This window comes from Fukomys damarensis, unplaced genomic scaffold, assembly GCF_012274545.1.
Source record: "Fukomys damarensis isolate Sample0158 unplaced genomic scaffold, DMR_v1.0_HiC HiC_scaffold_13, whole genome shotgun sequence".
Classification (NCBI taxonomy): Eukaryota; Metazoa; Chordata; class Mammalia; order Rodentia; family Bathyergidae; genus Fukomys; species Fukomys damarensis.
In genome coordinates, this window is record NW_022900925.1 from 24,486,272 (window position 1) to 24,505,046 (window position 18,775).

Consider the following 18,775-nt stretch of genomic DNA (forward strand, 5'->3'; position numbering starts at 1 on the left):
GCATGCCTGTAATCCCAGCCCTCAGAAGGCTGAGGCAGGAGGATTGCTGTGAGTTCAAGACCAGCCTGGGTTACACAGTGAGTTCCAGGTCAGTCTCAACTACAGGGAGACCCTGTCTCCAAAAAAAAAAAAGGTGCTAACCTCTTCTTAGCTTTTTTTTTGGTACTGGGGATCGAACTTGGGTCCTTGCGCTTGCAAGGCAGGCCACCGAACCGCTGAGCTAAATCCCCAGCCCCCTCTTCTTAGCTTAATTCACCAAATAAAATTAATTTCTGAGAGGAAGGTTAAAATAATTACCAAGAACAATCCCTCCCAACTCAGTTCTGGGGTTTGAAATGAAGATCTTTCCACTGAGCTACATCCCCAGTCCTTTTTAATTTTGAGAAGGGTCTCACTAAGTCACCCAAGCCTGAATTTTGATGCTCCTGCCTCAGCCTCCTAGAATGCTGAGATTACAGGTCTGTGCTACCACACTGGCTTATTAAGAATTCATATAAAACATCATTAATAAAATTTTGATTTTTAAGAATAGACTAAAAAACCCATGTCATCAGAATTTTTTTAAAGTAACAGCTTTATTGTAAAATTCACATCCCATAAAATAAACTTTTGTGTACTAGTCAGTAATTTTTAGTCTGCCATAAGGTTGTGTAACAATCACCACTGATTCCAGAATACTTCCATCAACCCAAAAAACTATAAATTCATTTATTCATACCCATTAGCAATTACTCTCCATTTCCTTGTCACCTAAGTCCCTGGCAGCCACTCATCTATGTACTACATTCTACCACTACTGATTTGCCTAATCTAGAAATTTCATATAAATAGAATCATAAAATATAGTTTACTGTGACTAGAATCTACTACTCAGCAAAAAAAAAATTTTTTTTGGTACCGGGGATCAAACTCGGGTCCTTGTGCTTGTGAGGTCGGCGGCAGAACCACTGAGCTAAATCCCCAGCCATCAGCAAAATGTTTTTAAAGGTCCATGTATGTAGTAGCATTTTTTATTCCTTTTACTGCAACGTTCCATTGTATAGCTCCCTCCCATTTTGTTTATTCATCATCTGTTGTCAGACATTAGGGTTATTTCTATTTTATGACTATTATGAACAATAATACTATGAACATTTGTGTACTTTCTTTTAAAGAATATATATATAGCATCTTCTTGGGAATATACTTGAAAGAGTGGAACTGCTGTATCATACAATATTATCTCAGTAATTAATGGTTTGAGAACAGCCAACTTTGGTTTCTAAAGTGGCTGCACTATTTTACACTCCCACTGGCAATACATGAGGGTTACAATTTTTCCACATCTTGTAAACACTTGTTATTATATTTTTTTATTTTAGTGCCCTAGTAGGTGTGATGTAGCATTTCACTGTAGGTTTAGTTTATATTTTTCACATATAACATTTTTCAAGTGGTTATTGGTCACTTTTATATCTTTTTTGAAGAAATATTAACTCAAATCTTTTGCTTCTTGTCAGAATTTTGAGACAAATTATTCTGTACACATGTGTGACATTATCATTTTGTGTGGCTCGTGCCTGTAATCCCAGCACTCAGGAGGCTGAGACAAAAGGATCACCGAGAGTTCAAGGCCAGCCTGGACTACATAGTGAGTTTAAGGCCAACCTGAACTGAATAGTGAGATTGTCTCTGAACAAATGAACGAAACGAATGAATAAATGAATGAAATCACTTTGTAATAATAAAACTACTTACATCTTGCTTTTTCTTCATCTTTGCCTCTTGTAAGGAGGACAAGTCCAACTATTAAGTTATTGAAGTGCAGCCCTTTGGATGTTCCACCAAAAGAACAGTAAATCACCTAGAAGAAAATGATATAAAACCAATCTTGTTCAGAAATTTGTAATTATCAACTTGAACAAATCTTGTCTCTCCATCTCCAGGCAAGGCTCTGGTAATTCAGTGAAATACTGTAAAATTTCTCCCTCATCTTCCTCCTTTGTACTTTGTTATTAAATTCAGCCAACAGGTTCTCACAACTGAGTATTTATTCTTTTCTTTGGAGTCTTTATCAAAGTCCAAGATATCAAAGGTCCTCCTTCAATGGTTACAGTAATGTAGTAAATATTTTGTGCAATTACAGAACTTCCTTCTACCCTGGTAAAAGTTATAAGCATTATTATTATTTTTTTTTTTTAGTTTGCTAAATTGCTATTGCATTTCTTTTTTTTTTTCCTCATGAGTTTATTGGTACATTTTAGGGATACAGCACAGTTACATTCATTATTGAGATCTTGTACCTTCACATGACAGGTCTTGGTTCTCATTTTTTCCCCTTGTCCCTGCCCTCCCTTCACCTCCTCCTCCCCTCCTCTTTTACAAACATTTCATTTCCATTTTTTCATTCTCTCATATTTTTTTCTTTTCCCTGATTAGCTTTACCCTACCCTTCCCACTTTCCCCACACTTTCAGCCCCTTTCTTCCTATTTCACATTGTCAATTGTATCATTAGGATCTTATAGTTTATTCACACCAGAGAAACTATTCGGTATTTACACATGTGTGACTTATTTATTTCACTTAGGAGTATTAATTTGATTGCCAAAAAAAAAAAGGTACTTTCTAATTAAATGCAGACAAATACAAAAGGACTGCAAAGATATTTCTTTTATACCCTCAGAAATTAATAAATTATTACTATAATTAGAAATGAAGAGACTTGGGGATTTAGTTCTGTGGTGCTGCCACCTGCCTTGCAAGTGCAAGGTCCTGAGTTTGATTCCTGGTACCAAAAAAGAAAAGAAACAAAGAAAAAATATACAGAGAGAAGGAATAAGGTCAGTAATCACTATAAATTCATTTACTTATTCAACAATTCTTCGTTGCATTGCTAGAACATGCCATGCAGGAATAGACAATAAAAATGTATGATTAAAGAATAATTTAAGAAATTAAACTAAGCTGGAGACAGTGGTATGCACTGGTAGTCCAAGCATCCTGAGAGGCTGAGGCAGGAGAATCTCAAGTTTGAGACCACAAGTTTGGGCAACTTAGCAAGACCCTTTCCCAAAATAAAAAATAAAAACATCTAGTGGATGTAGCTCAACATGAAGGTCTTTGGTTTAATCCCCAGTCCATCCCCTCCACCAAAAAAAGAAAAGAAGAAAAGTTAAATGGTCACTACGAACTTTGAAAACATATACCCACATGTTATTTACATTTTAAAACACCATGACAGCTAATACCCAAAATTACGTATCTCTAATGGCACATATACCTCAACTAGCAAAAATTAACCAAGAGAAGTGGTTGCTGAAGAACATAAAAATTTTAAAAACAGCAGAACAAAGACATTTTTTCAGGCCTCCCTGTAAAGACATTTTGTAGAATATTTTTATTGCATAGCCCCGTTTGGAGAAAGGTAAGAGCTCTTTTTTGGCATTATGACAGGAAAACACTTTTAGCAATTCCCTACCATCAGAAAGAAGTAGGACCACTAAGGGGCCAGGGATTTAGCTCAGCGGTTCAGTGGCCTGCCTTGCAAGCACAAGGACCTGAGTTCAATCCCCGGTACCAAAAAAAGAAAAAAAAAAAAGTAGGACCACTAAGAAAGCCTCAAAGTTAAGATGATGCCTGCCTAAATCTCAGATAGAAAAATCAAAATACAGAATGTCCCTCTCACCAGAACTCTCTACTTCAACCACTGGGCTGGTAAAGAATAAGAAATAAATAACAAAATAAGTTGGGGGACAAGGAAGAGTGTGGACAAAGACTCTGAGGTGCAGCAACAGTAAGAAACTCAAAAGTTGAAAGCTTGACATAAAGCAGACCCTATAAAAATTCTTTAGGGAACCCAAAAAAATTTTTTTTAAAAATTACCCCTAAACTGGAATTTGGAGCCTGTGGAAAATGGAGGGTAACCATAGGAACAAGACCAAACTACAGTTTAATACAAAGTAGATTGACCCAAGGCCCCATGCTTAAAGTCACAAACAACATAATGCTCAGTCTCTAATTCCCTGTGCAAAACAACTATCATTAAGCTACAAATGTGAAAACACACAAAGATGCAAAGGGGGAAAATCCACAATATACTGAGACAAATGAGAAACACAATAACAGATTTTGAACATGGCTCAGTAATAAGTTCAACAAAACTGAGTAACAGATTATCCAAAATGAAACACAAAGACAAAACCCTTGGGTGGGAATAGGGATAAAACAGAAAACAAACTGCCATGAAATGAAATATCAATGATCTAATACATAGGCAACTGAAATCCTGGAAGAGAAAGAGACTAGGAGAGAAGAAATACCTAAAAAATTAGCAGTTGAAAATTTTCCGAAACTAAGAAAGACACTAAATCACAGATAGAAGAAGTTCAGCAAACAAGTAAGGCAAATCACACTGTAACTGCCCAAAACCAGTTAGGCAAATCATATTCAAACTTCTGAAACCAGCCTGTGATCCTAGCTATATGGGAGGCTGACTCAGGAGGATTTAAAGTTCAAGGCCAGCCAGGGGAGCTTAGTGAGGCCCCTTCTGAAAATAAAAATTTTAAAAGGGCTGAGGGTGTAGCTCATTACTCCCTGGGTTTAATCCCTAGTACTGGAAGAAAATCTACTCAAAATTAAAGATAAAAAGAAAATCTTTAAGAGTGACACATTTAAAACACTAAAATTAAAAGCTCACCTAAGATCCTACACCTGATAAAATTAATTTCCAAGGAGAAAGAAAAGTGCTTTTTCACTGAAACAGAGGTTATCAATACACCTGCACTACATAAAAAATAAAGTATTCAAGCTGAAGGAAGTAAGATGCTATAGTATACAATACCCAGGAAATACAGGTACAGGAAATGGGCTGAATAAAGCAAGTCTAAAATTATTTTTCTTATATTTAATTGCTTTAAAAGATAACTGGCTATCTAAAGCCACACTAGAATTATACTGTGTGTTCATAGAATATGTAAAATATACAACAATAAAGAATGGAAGAAACATGTTGAGTTGGCTTGTACAGAAATACCCATATTGGTCTAGAAATGTTAATTTTTTTATTTTTATTTATTTTTTTCCATTTGTACAGGGGTAACGCACTGTACTAAATATGTAAGGTTATATCTACGTGGGTTTGATTACAGAAACTAATAAAGTATTCTCTAAATAATAAAAAAAAAGAATACGATAAGACTACAAGAGCAAGAAGCAATTTAAATATGTTCAGGGACCATTTTCATCTCCAGAATTAAGGATTATTTTAATCTTACATCATTGCCTTTTCTCTTTTACTTTCCTTTTTAATTGTATTTTAGGATTCCCTATTTTTTATGTTCATACAGATTTCTTTAACTGAAATACTGAATAGTTTCTCTGGTGTGAAAAACTATAATAGTACACAGGATCCTAATGAAATAATTAATAATGTGAAACAGAAAGTAAAGGGCTAAAGGTGTAGGTAAAGTGGGAAGGGTGGGGGAAAGGTAATAAGGGAGAGGAAAAAAATATGAGAAACTGAAAAAATGGAAATAAAGTGTTTGTAAATGGGGAAGGGAGGAGGGGGTGAAGGGAGGGCAGGGAAAAGGGGAAAAAAATGAGAATCAAGACCAATTATGTAAAGGTACAGGATCCCAATAATGAATGAAACTGTATTGTATACCTAGATTGTACCAATAAACTCAATAAAAAGAAAAAAAAATTATTGCGCCAAAAAAAAGAATGGAAGAAACAAACTTGAAGTATACTGTGTATACTATACACAAATGTTGTTTAATACACCACTGAACGGTATAGTATGCCAATTTATGTATAGTACAAATTGAATGTTACTGATCTGAAAATCCAAAATTTAAAATCCGAAACTTTTAAAGCACTGGCATGATGCTGGGCATGGTGCCGCACACCTGTAATCCCAGCACTCGGGAGGCTGAGGCAGGAGGATCATTGTGAATTCAAGACCAGCCTGGGCTCCAAAGTGAGTTTCAGGTCAGTCTCAACTACAGAGTGAGATCCTGTCTCAAAACAAACAAACAAATAAATAAATAAAGCACTGGCATGATGCCACAAATGGAAAATTCCACATCCTAAATTCATGTAATTGGGTGCAGTCCAAATGGAGGTGCATTGAAAATACAATATAGCCAGACATGGTGATGCATACATGTAAGCCAAGCATTCTGGGAGGCTGAAGCAGGAGAAGCACAAGTTTGAGTTGAGCCTGGGCAATGTGGCAACTAAGCAGGACCCTGTCTCAGAATAAAAATTAAAATATTTTCTTAAACATTTGGTAGCCATAGATATCCAGACAGATTTGGAAGACCATTATACTAATGCATAAAATTGATACTGATAGTAATGATCTCAATAGCCTTCTTTCAGATAATGATGTCATCCTAGTAAATAATATTCATAACAGAGAAATCAGTCTGTAGTTTCAAAGAGAAATATTTATATTATAAAATACTAAGAACTTATCTCTTGTCTTATATCTGAGAGGTCAAAAAAGGAAGATGTGTAGATCTCTGGAATTAGAACAAAGACATACCACATTTCAACTGCTGCTCTATGGTCCTGGTCCTTTTCCTTCTCCATTTTTTGGACATAGGGCATGGTGTTATTCCACTATTCCTTGGGAGAAGCAGTAAGTGATGTACACTGTTTCGTACAATGGCTTTTGGAGTAAGAAAAACTTGAGTTTGAAGCCAGGCTGTGGGGGGTTGTAAGCAAATCATTTAACTCTCTGAGCCTTAGTTTTATGCATTGTATGTATTGAGGCAACATGCCAAATCTCACTGAGGGACCCAGGCTGAAGAGCATTCCTTGTGTGGGAAACGCTGTAACCGGGCATGGGGCATGGCTGGGCATGGTGGTGCGTGCTTGTAATCCCTGCACTCTGAGAAGCTGAGTGAAGAAGATTGAAAGTTTGAGCCTAGCCTGGACAACATAGCAAGACCTTGACTCAAGATAAAAATTAAAATCAGCTGGGAAGGAAGCTGACTACAAAGGCTAAGGGACTTCACTTCACACAAACCAAGCCCAAGCTACTTTTCTGATACATTTTCCTCAAATGTAAAATGGAATTTGTTTATATAAAGAGACCTGTGAATATGTATGCTTTACTGCTTATGTATATTTTAGAACATGCAGAATAGCATAGTGTTTAAGAAGAGCAATGATTCTGGAGACAGATTATTTAGGTTTAAATATAAGCTCAGCTACTTACTAGCTTTTTGTCTTTGGGAAAGTCATCTAATCACGCTTCCTAAATTTCCTCATCTGCAAAATAGGGTTGTTGAGAAGATTACAAAATTAATATATAAGAAGCATTTAGAAGCTGGGTGTGGTGGTATACCCTGTAATCCCAGCACTCAGGAGGTTGAAGCAGGTGGACTGCCACAAGTTCAAGGCCAGCCTGGAACTACACAGTGAGACCCTGTCTCAAAGAACCAAAAGAAACATTTAGAACAGCAGCTATGGCCAAGTGTGGTGGCACACACCTGTAATTCTAGCACTTGGGAGGCTGAGGCAGGAGGATCACTCTGAGTGAGTTCGTGACCATCCTGGGCTACATAGTGAGTTCCAGGTCAATCTCAACTACATAGTGAGACCCTGTCTCAAACCACCCCCCAAAAAATAAATAAATAAGAGCGGCTATGTGGCAAGTACAATATAACTGTTAAATATTACTATGTTAAATAATATTATATATTCTCTGGAGATTAATATATACATAGTAAAAATACAACAATGTAAACAGCAATGATAAAATCAAGATAGTGATTACGTTGACAGTGAAGGAGATAGATACCTAAGAGACTTCAATTTTATTTCCAGTATTTAAATTATTAAGCAAGAAAGTGAGCTATATTTTCCGTTTTCGTATGACTGAAATTCTTTGTGACAAAAATATCTTTCAAAATATTACAATCTATGGTTCTTTGATAGTTTCCATGTCATTTTAGATTTGCTTTAGCCACTATACCTGGCTAAAGCTTAACTCTGTTTTGCCTTTCCCAAAACACAGGCTACAATGCATAGGTTACAAATATTAAATGCAACCAAAAAATAATATAAATATGCCTTTATTAAAGCTAAGTCAAGAAGAATACGAAAGGATAAACTATTAGACTAACAGTGTGCCCAAATGTCATTTCTCATGAAGATTTTATTTCTCATTAAAGACGGATAAGCTACATCTTTGACCAACGTGGTGATTCTAGGTTTTGAACCTGCCTGCTCCTGCATATTCAGCCCTTTTAACATTTGACTGTATAGTCAATATTAAAATCAAATTATGTAGCCATGTAAAATCAAACAGTATTATGAAAAAAAGTTAAATAATTTTTGACATTTGAAGTTATACTGGGTAATCACAAAGGTCACTGAGTGCTACTGACTCATTCTATATTTGTTTTTAAAATACAAGCTGATGTGTACACTCAAAAAATTTCAGGTTTAAGGTGCATTCAGATTTTTAGATTAGGCATACTCAACCAGTAAAATCTATGCAAATATTCTAAATGGGGGGGGTACAAAATTTGAAACACTTTTGCTCTCAGGCATTTTGGTGTGTATTTTCTTTTATTATTGTTGTCTTCAATTTTATAAGTACTAATCACTTAAAAAGGTATAATAGCAGAGCCAGGGATTTAGCTCAGTGGTTCCATCACCACCTCTCAAGTGCAAGGTTCCGAGTTCAATCCCCAGTACCAAAAAATAAATAAATAAAAGTTATAATAGCAAAGTAAAACAACAAGGTCATGCCAGCCTTGGTCGTCATTTACAAAGGATGAAATTCAGAATGAGATGTTTTTCTAACAACTTTCTTCTGGTTTTTGAGAGGGTCTTGCTATGTAGTTCAGGGTGGCTGTGAACTCACTATTTAGCACAGGCTCGTCTTGAACTTACAGCTCTCCTCCTGCATCAGTCTCTTGATTGCTGAGATTACAGTGTGTGCCACTGAGCCCGGCTATACCATATAATTATCTAAATTCAAAATTACCTATCTACAAAATAGAGCTTACTACTCAAACACCAGCAAATAGATTCTTTTTGCCAGCTTTATTATGTATAACTGACAAAAACTGTATGTATTTAAAGTGTACAATTCAATGATATATGCATACATTGTGAATGCTGCAATCAAGATAATTAATAAATTTACACCTGACAATTATCTTTTTTTCCATGTGGAGTGAGAATCCAGAAGATCTCACTTAAAATTTTTAGGAATACACTATTATTAACTATACTGCCAAGCTGTAAACTTGTACAACTAAATTGTTTAAATAAAAAATTAAGAACACCTGCTTGTTGCCTAAAAAATAATTCTAGCATATACTAAAACATAGAAAGCACACATGTAGTCTGTTTAAAAATAACAAGGTATGGTGATGCAAACCTATAATCCTAGTAGTTTTGAAGGTGAGGCAGAAGGATCCCTATGAGTATAAGGCTAACCTGGGATACATAATGAATTTATTTATGTATTTATTTATTTTGGCTTTTTGAGACAGGGTCTCACTATGTAGTTGAGACTGACCTGGATCTCACTATGTAGCCCAGGCTGGTCTTGAACTCATAGCAATCCTTCTGCCTCAGCCTCCTAGAATGCTGAGATTACAGGTCTGTGCCACCACACTGGCTTATTAAGAATTCATATAAAACATCATTAATAAAATTTTGATTTTTAAGAATAGACTAAAAAACTCCATGTCATCAGAATTTTCTTAAAGTAACAGCTTTATTGTAAAATTCACATCCCATAAAATAAACTTTTGTGTACTAGTCAGTGATTTTTAGTCTGCCATAAGGTTGTGTAACAATCACCACTGATTCCAGAATACTTCCATCAACCCAAAAAACTATAAATTCATTTACTCATACCCATTAGCAATTACTCTCCATTTCCCTGTCACCCAAGTCCCTGGCAACCACTAATCTATGTACTATATTCTACCACTACTGATTTGTCTAATCTAGAAATTTCATATAAATAGAATCATAAAATATGGCCTACTGTGACTGGGGCAGGAGCATTACTTGGGCCCAGGAGTTTGAGGCCAATCTGAAAACACAGCAAACAAAATGACAGAGTTTCACTGGCTATTTGAAGAAGTAGAACACATAATATTTTCAAGACTTTTCTAGGTTACATACAGAAGCTGTAATTTAGGCAATTATAGTCTCATAACATATTTGAGAACTCCTTCTTGTATGTCATGATGAGAATCATATTACTAAATATCATCTTTTCAAGTTTCAAACTTAAAGCACAATGTTCTGTAAGAAGAAGTAGTAATACACAAACAATGGTTAGTCTGATAATGCTGGTTCCAATTCAAAAGGAGATAGAGGTAAAAAGCAGAGAATGTTTATGTGGATAAACATTAATTTGTTGAGCCACCTGGGGTAAGGGAACAATTTCTATACTTAAGCTTATCAAATACTATCATGCTAGAAACAGAAATGTTTTCCAAATTTTCCTTTGCTTTAGAGAGGAAAAAAAGATTAGCATTTTCTTATTTTTCAAATATGAAAGAAAGGGCACTGCATCTTACATTTTTCTACTTTCTTAAAGGACTAAGGTACCCCGCAAACAAAGTGACTCACCTAAGGCTCACCTATCATGTGAACTCATTCATCCTGACCAAATCTAGATAATTCAAACTTGGAACAGAGCAAACTCAACCAAAATTTAGTCCAAAGCAGCCATTAAAATAATTCTTTCTAGTTATTAAGAAACAAACTTACAAGTAAACTACACTTATAAAAAAAGTATAGCCATGTGTGGTGGTGCACACCTGTAATCCTAACACTTGGACACTGATATCAGGAGAATCACTTTGAGTTTGAGCACAGTCTGAGCTCCACAGTGAGTTCAAAACCAGCCTGAACTACATAGCAAGACCCTGTCTCAAAAAAAAAAAAAAAGAAAAAGAAAAAAGTATACAAATATACTAACACAGTGTGTGTGTGTGTGTGTGTGTGTGTGTGTGTGTGTGTGTGTGGTGCTGGGGATGGAACTCAGGTCCTTGAGCTTGCGAAGCTGGCAGCACCACTGAGCTACATCCACAGCCCCACAATGCATTTTCTTTTATAATAAATAATCAGAATTCCCCTATCTAATCCCCAAATTCTGCTTAAATTAAAATGTAACAGAAATACTGAGTAATTAACAAAATTATAGGATTATTTTAACACCATACTACTGTGAATGTTTGTATTCATTTTTATCTGTATTATGAACTAAGTAAGTTTGGGGGCTGGCACGGAAATGTAGTTATCCTTTATACATCACTGTTTCCAGGAGAAACTGTCCACACTGTGTGGTAAAAAAAATAATACAAAGAAAACATAAATATCCATCTCTTTCTTTCCTGGTCCTTTCCAATCTTCACTGTTAAATTATTAAGGATGGGGGTTGGTTCAGGAGAGGGGTGGACACAAAAAAGAAAACTAAGATAAAGAAACAGAAAGCAACTGGAGTTGGAGTAGGAGACATTATCAGATTCCTATATCCCAGAACTATAGTTCAATATATCTGTCCCTAATGTACATTTCCAGTACTTGAATTAACATTACTTCAAGGACAGATCAATTAAGCAGGCTAGATACATGTTTGGCCACCTTTTCACCCATCTTTCATTACTATGAATCCAGCTGAAGTTAAGAAGGAATGAAGCAATTAGGCACAGAGCACATAAGGTATACCATATATCCCAATTCCTATTAGTAAAGCTAGATGTGGTGACACCTGTAGTCTCAGTTACCCAGGTGAGGAAAGAGGATCACTTCAGCCTAGGAGTTCAAGATCAACCTGGGCAACATGGTGCAGGGACACTTCCATCTCAAACACCCTATAAATTTGTAAGGCGTGTATTTAACTGACAGAATATATCAAAAGTTAAAAAGATCTATCCCTCTAAAAAGAAAATTAGTTGACTGGGTAGGAGGAAGGCTTTTTGCCGTCTTTTTGTTCTTTTTAAATTTAGAACAGTAAAAATTCACTAATTGTGATAGCACACACCTCTACTACTAGCTACACAATACTTGAGGCAGTAAGATGGAAAGTTCAAGGTCAGCCTGGGAAACCCCATGGTCCAGTCTCAAAATAAAATTAAAAGGACTGAAGATACAACTAAACACTCCCTGGGTTCAATCCCTAGGATTGTGTGTTTTGTTTTTTGGGGTTTTTTTTTTTGGTTTTTTGAGACAGGGTCTCACTACATAGTAGAGACTGACCTGGAACTCACTATGTAGCCCAGGCTGGTCTCGAACTCACAGCAATCCTCCTGCCTCAGCCTCCCAAGTGCTGGGATTACAGGAGTGTACCACCATGCCCGTTTTTTGTTTTGTTTTGTTTTGGTTTTTTTTAGTGAAAACTGTTAAAAATTATAGAGAAATGAGGGAAAAAAAGGAAAATGATAACATTTCCTAGGTGCCCTTACAAGCCTTATCATACTGATGGAGACTCAATATAGGCAAAGGTGAACGTCATAATCAGCATACAAAAGTTTCTCAACAAATCAAATAAAACAATGGTATGCATCTCATATAGCAGGGCATGGTACTGCATGCCTGTAATCCCAGCACTCAGGAGCCTGAGGCAGGAGGCTCACCACAGTTTGAGGCCAATCTGGGCTACATAGCTCAGGATCAGCCTTTATACAAAGGAAGACCCTGCTTCAAAAAACAAAAACTTATACAAAAATTAAAGTGACACACATAACAAATCAATTATGCACATGTAATTACAGATGAGTTTTCAGCAAAACAGTGTTAACTCTGGAACCAAAGACATCTGCGTTTAAAACCTGGCTGCTCAGTGATGGTGTATCTTTTAGAGCTTTCAATAACAAATAGCCAGCTGTGGCACATGTGCTACAGATTCACCACCACTGGCTGACCTAGCTTATCTAATTGAGACTTACACGGTCTTGGATAAAATTATGTAACTTCAGCATCCTCATCTAGAAAAGGAGATTAATGATAGCATTACACCTCACATGTCATAGTAAGAATCAAATGAGAAAAATTACACTGGGCTGTTTAGCATATGCCAGGCAAATTGTAAACATGTTAGTCATTGTTACCACCACCACCATCATCATCAGAGAGGCAACAAAGAATACAGAAGTAAATACAAATTTAGAAACTAACATTTGAATCCTAGATCTGCTTATTAACCTACTTAGCCCTCACCATCTTTTCCTCATTCATAAAATGGTAATAATGTCAGTTGTTACCTCATGACAAACACTATATAACTTAAATGAATTAAGATTAAAAGTTCATAAATTTCACCAGATCCAATCTTTACCAAATACTCAAAATTAACATTCCAATTAAGGAGATAAACCAGCTATATAAGGTTTCTCAAAGTATTAAATGACCTAATTGCAAAGCAGTTAATAACTAGAATACAATAAATAACCATGGTCTCTCACAATGATGCAGTAACTTGAAGGAAAGGTTCATTTGTCAAATAAATTGTTTTCACTTGGGCCTCCAACATTAACTATGTAAGTAAATGCCAGTTTGTGGGTTTGGCTACAATTATCCAAAAGAAACTAAAACTAACAACCTTGGCCATCACAGCTCGGTGCTCTCTAAAGATCTAATGAAAAATAAACTAATGATACTTCAAAAAGTATCTTGCCAGGTACGGTGGTGCATACCAATAATCCCAGCACCCAGGAGGGTGCTGAAGCAGGAGGATTGCTGCAAGTTTGAGGCCAGCCTGGGCTACATACTGAATTCAAGGACAGACTGAGCTATACAGCAAGACTCTGTCTCAAGAAGAAAAAAAAAGTTCAGATATTTCTTTGGAGTTGGAGGATATTAAATAAATATATCACCCTTCAAACAAATAGGCTAGTAAAGGGCTAATGTGGTTCCCAAGGATTACTGCAAAAATAATTCTGACCTTCAGGGAGGAAGGCAGGGAGGGAGAGAGAGAACAATGAAAAATCAGTAAAAGGGACTATTTTTCAGTCAAAAACTTTCACTACATAGCTTTCAGAAGCTCCAGTGGCAAAATAGGTTAGCATACAGTACTTATTTAACATAGCTTTAAAAACATCAGCATACAATTAAGGCACTGATCCTTTTCAGAGGAGTGTCTGGACAAACAAAAGGATCCCTAAACACAGCTGGACAAAGGACTCCAATTCCCAGAGACAAAAAGGGCAACAGTAAGTGCCACAAGGAAACCAAATCAGAACTAGAAACTTAAGGAACTTCATTAGGCAAAAACCAATGAATGGACAACAGCAAATCATACTATACATACATTCTACTCTGTAACTTAGGTCAAAAGACAGATATACCAAGAAATACAGATTACCAAACTATTAAGCTTTCATGACTATGAGGATGAACAAATTAACTCCTGAGCTTTAGAAAAGTACAGAACTTAATACATGCATCACAGAACTAAATGCGTACAACTAAATCTGAGTAAAGTTTAACTAGATAGTATTATGCATTTACAAAATTTACCTTACAGGGAAACTGGGCAAAATATAAAAGTGATTTCTCTGTATACTTTCTTATAACTGCATGTGAAACTACATATATCATATTAAAATTTCAATTAAAAACAAATTTAAAGGGGTAACACACTTTCCAGGACCCCCTTCTGTTTCTTAGAATCTTTCAATAAATTCTTCCTAGTATTAAAAAAAGCAAAAGAAACAAATTTAAAGCAAACAGATCTTTAAATATTTGAGTAAATCTACTACAAAAAGAACATTTAGGGCCAGGGATGTAGCTCAGTGGCACCAGGCCTGCCCAGAAAGCACAACGTCCTGAGGTTGATTCCCAGTACCAAAAAAAAAAAAAGAATGTTTAGGATTTTTACATTTACATTAAGTCTATTCAAATAGTATTCTTTCCTTACCACTAGCTTCAATAAATATTTTTCTAAAGACACAAAGGCTGAAGAGTGGGGGAAAAAAGTCACAAAAATCCATATATGTATAATTTCAGCACAAAAGCTACCTATGTTGGCACATGCCTATAATCACAGCACACTGGATGGCTGAGGTTTGCTGCAGGATTGCTGCGAGTTCAAGGTCAGCCTGTGCTACATACCGAGTTCAAGGCCATCCTGAACTATACAGCAAGACCCTGTCTCAAAAAACTAATTATACCTCACAAAATAAGTATGAATTGTGTCAGGGATCTAATAGAGTAAGGAAAAAACAGTGAGGAAGAGAAACAACTTAAATGGTTCTTGCCATCAACATTTTAAGTAATAAAAAATACAGGTATACATCTTCCCGTACACCAGATCAATGTGCTTCCTTACACTGTATCTTCCTCATCTCATTAATACTTTTCCCAGTTATAAAGGAAGGTTAAGCTGTTTTCTTAGGTTTTCACAAGTCTTTGAGATGGGAAAAATGTGATATAATGGTACATTGCTGTTTTTTTAATGTGAAATTTATAGTAAGCAAGGTTCTTCAAGCTAAAAACTGTATATCACCCAGTCAAAGAATTAGTGAACTATAGTGAACTACAATTATTAGTTTTACCGGTCCTTCCAAACTAATAAGTAGGCATGATCAGGGAAATACTTTCCTAAATTCATGCCAGTTCATTGCTTTACCAACCATCTTCAGTAGCTTATATTACCCAGACACTGTATCACTCAACTATTAAGTAAACACGAGAAAAAGGAAAATAAATATCTAACTCAACAATCTGTATAAAATAGTACTAAATGCTGTAGCAACAGCTAAATGTTATTTGATTAAATCACAAGGGCAACTAAAATACTGTACTCATTACAAAGCAAAAGAGAGGATATAAATACTGCATCTTCATAATTAGCATTAGAACACTTCACCCACACAACAAAATTTTAGAGTGTAACTTGATAAATATCTCAAACTGATTTTTAAATAAACTACCAAGATACAGAGTTATATAAACCTCTTTCTTCCAGTAGTCAAGGAAGTTTCCAAAACTAAATAAAAATATTTTCACAAATAGTACTAAGTAATAAATTTAGCATCTTCAAAAATACGCAACTACCAGAATTCCACAGATTCATGCCACATATACTTTCTAGGAATTAGGAGATGGAGCTCTTTGAGGGCCATTCTATAGTCTACCATGCTCCCCATTTGGAGTGACTGATCCAAGAGGATGGGACCAACCGCACTGCACCCCTCTTCTCCCTCCCGCTGTATCTTGGCTGTGGATACAGGCAATAGCAGGAAGTATGCAGCACAGGAGGTTAACTAAAGCCCCACCTCTCTGACAGGAGGGCTGAAAATGTGAATGTAAGGAAAGGGAAAGTAAAATGAATATTGAACTGAGGAAGGAACTCAGAAAGTATTTATTTTCTTTCCTTTTCTTTTTTTTTCATGGGGCAGGGCGGGGTACTGGGAACCAAACTGAGAGACTCATGCTTGCCAGGTAGATGCTGTATCGCTGAGCTACATCCCCGACCCAGAAAGTATTTCTTGAATTCTTTGGCCATTTAGCTGCACATAGGTAAGACCTTAAACAACACACCAAAGTCTGAACTGAAATTCAGGAAAGACCACCATTTACCCACGTCCAACACTGGCCACTGGTATGCTGTGTGGGATAGATCCAAATAATATAGCAAAAGTTTTGAAAACTTAACTGATGCTGGAAACACAACCAGCAAGACTGGTAGGAACTTATATCCTGAGCCCATCATTATTATAATCTGAAAAAATAACAGGTGAAAAACTGTAGCCAAGTGTGGTGGCACACTTTTATAATCCCAGCACTCACCTGGCTGAGGCAAGAGATCTCCATGAGTTCAAGTCCAGCCTGGGCTACACAGTGAATTCATGGCCAGCCTGAATTACAAAATGAGGCTTTGTCTGACAAAACCAAAGGAGCCTTCTCTAATTAAAATATCCAGCGCCGGGCGTGGTGGCACATGCCTATAATCCCAGCACTGGGAAGCTGAGGCAGGAGGATCACTGTGAGTTCGAGACTGGCCTGGGCTACATTGTGAGTTTCAGGTCAGTCTCAACTACATAGTGAGACCCTGTCTCAAAAAAACAAAAACAAAAACAAAACAAAACAAAAAAATCCAGAATACTTCTATTCTGCAAATACTAATTTTTCTACCACTTAAGAATTCTTTTTTACATGAATTTTATGCCTTTTTTCTATTCAAACAGGTAAATTTATCAGATAAATTTTGGAGGAGCTTTTTAATGCTAATAGTTATAAATTAAATCAATCGCATTTTACCTTAAAATACCAATTATACAATATGCTATTGGACAGAAGTGTCTTACTAGGCAGGCCTGTGGCACACACCTATAATCCCAGTACTCAGGAGACTAAGCCAGGAGGATAGATGTGAGTTTGAGGCCAGCCTGGACTACATAATAAATTCACCGCCAGCCTGTACTACATAGTGAGACCCTGTCTCAAAAACACAAAGCTGTAAGCCACAGAGAAGCAACACCACTCTCAAGAGGGCTCCTGCAATACACGAAGAAAACAGCCCCACAGACCAGACCCAGTAGATCCAGGACTCCAGCACCCTGCTTAGGCCAGTGTAGTGGAGTGGGTACCATGTTTTCCTTAGAGAAGACTCCTGCATCCCTAACCTTAGGAAATCAGAGCACCTGATTGAGCCAGCTGTGACTCATCCCACCCACTCAGCCAGTGCACTGTGCTGGAATGAATCTACACAAGGATAATTTTAAGCAGCACTAATGTTTCTTTACCTTGTTTTCTCAATCTGCATTTTTTTTTTTTTTTTTAAGAGAGGCCTCAATATATTGCCCAGATAGGCCTCAACCTCTTGGGCTCAAGCAATCCTCTGATTTAGCCTCTGGAGTAGCTAGAACTAGGGACATGAACCAATACACATCCAGTTAAATTCTGCTCATTTAAAATTCCAAATAGTACCATGGTTATTATTCTAACCAAGATCAAAAGTACATCAAAAAACTGTATTAATCTCTTCTCAAAATAATTAGTCTTTGGGCTAAGAGTGTATGGGAGAGAGGCAGAGTGTTTGCCACACTGCAGAGAGAAGTAGGGGTGGGAGTAAGGGAGAGGAGACAAAGAGAGAGGAGGAATAAGGAGAGAGGAAGATGATACCCTGAGAGAGGGGAGAGAAAGGGGAAAAGAGGGGGAGAGAGAGGTAGCCTTACGTCTAAAACTACAGTGGAAAAACTTCAACACCACCACTTTTTTATTTAAAAAATAAAGTCATTTCCGAGAGCCATGCCTTCTCCCGCTCCAGCTGCCATCACTTGTGCGCCAGGAAGGTAGCCACGCAGGCGCCCCTGAACCCCCTAACACCACCACCACCACCACCCACCCACCCCACACACTCTCAGACCTCCTAACTGTGGCAGTCTTTGGACCCACTTTGCAGAGGCAGAGGTGGTCATCAAGGGTATTTTTCTGAATTCCCAACTTTGAACATCTTTAAAGAAAGGGCGTGGGAAACCTGTAATAGAACGTGATATGGAGTTCAACCATTCAGAAGGTTGGGGAACTCAATCTGGGCCTTGCAGCCCGAGGTCAGTCAGCATCATGGGGTTCAGCCATCAGCTAACTGAGACCAGGGGTCTTGCATCCTCGCTCTGTCTGAGCCATTAAATGGTAAATACACTATATTGAAATTTTGTTCACTGAAGACATGTTCTGGACTGCTTCTTAATTTCAATTTAATTCAAATGATTTAAGGGTGATAGACTAGTGACTACCATAGGTGGTCAGTGTCCAAGTTGTGCTTGATCTTAATGTGTTGCTGATTGTATAAGTTGGGATAAA

The 18,775-nt window shown here is 36.8% G+C and overlaps 1 protein-coding gene across 3 annotated transcripts in view; it reads right to left on the reverse strand.

The window, feature by feature from the left end:
• Usp32 (ubiquitin specific peptidase 32) overlaps positions 1 to 18,775 on the reverse strand; it is a 128,568-nt gene that overhangs the window by 103,831 nt on the left and 5,962 nt on the right. For all 3 annotated transcript variants that reach the window (XM_010626764.3, XM_010626765.3, XM_010626763.3), the window contains exon 2: positions 1,738 to 1,843. In XM_010626764.3, coding sequence (XP_010625066.1) covers positions 1,738 to 1,843 — 106 coding nt within the window. The remainder of the gene's footprint in view (positions 1 to 1,737; positions 1,844 to 18,775) is intronic.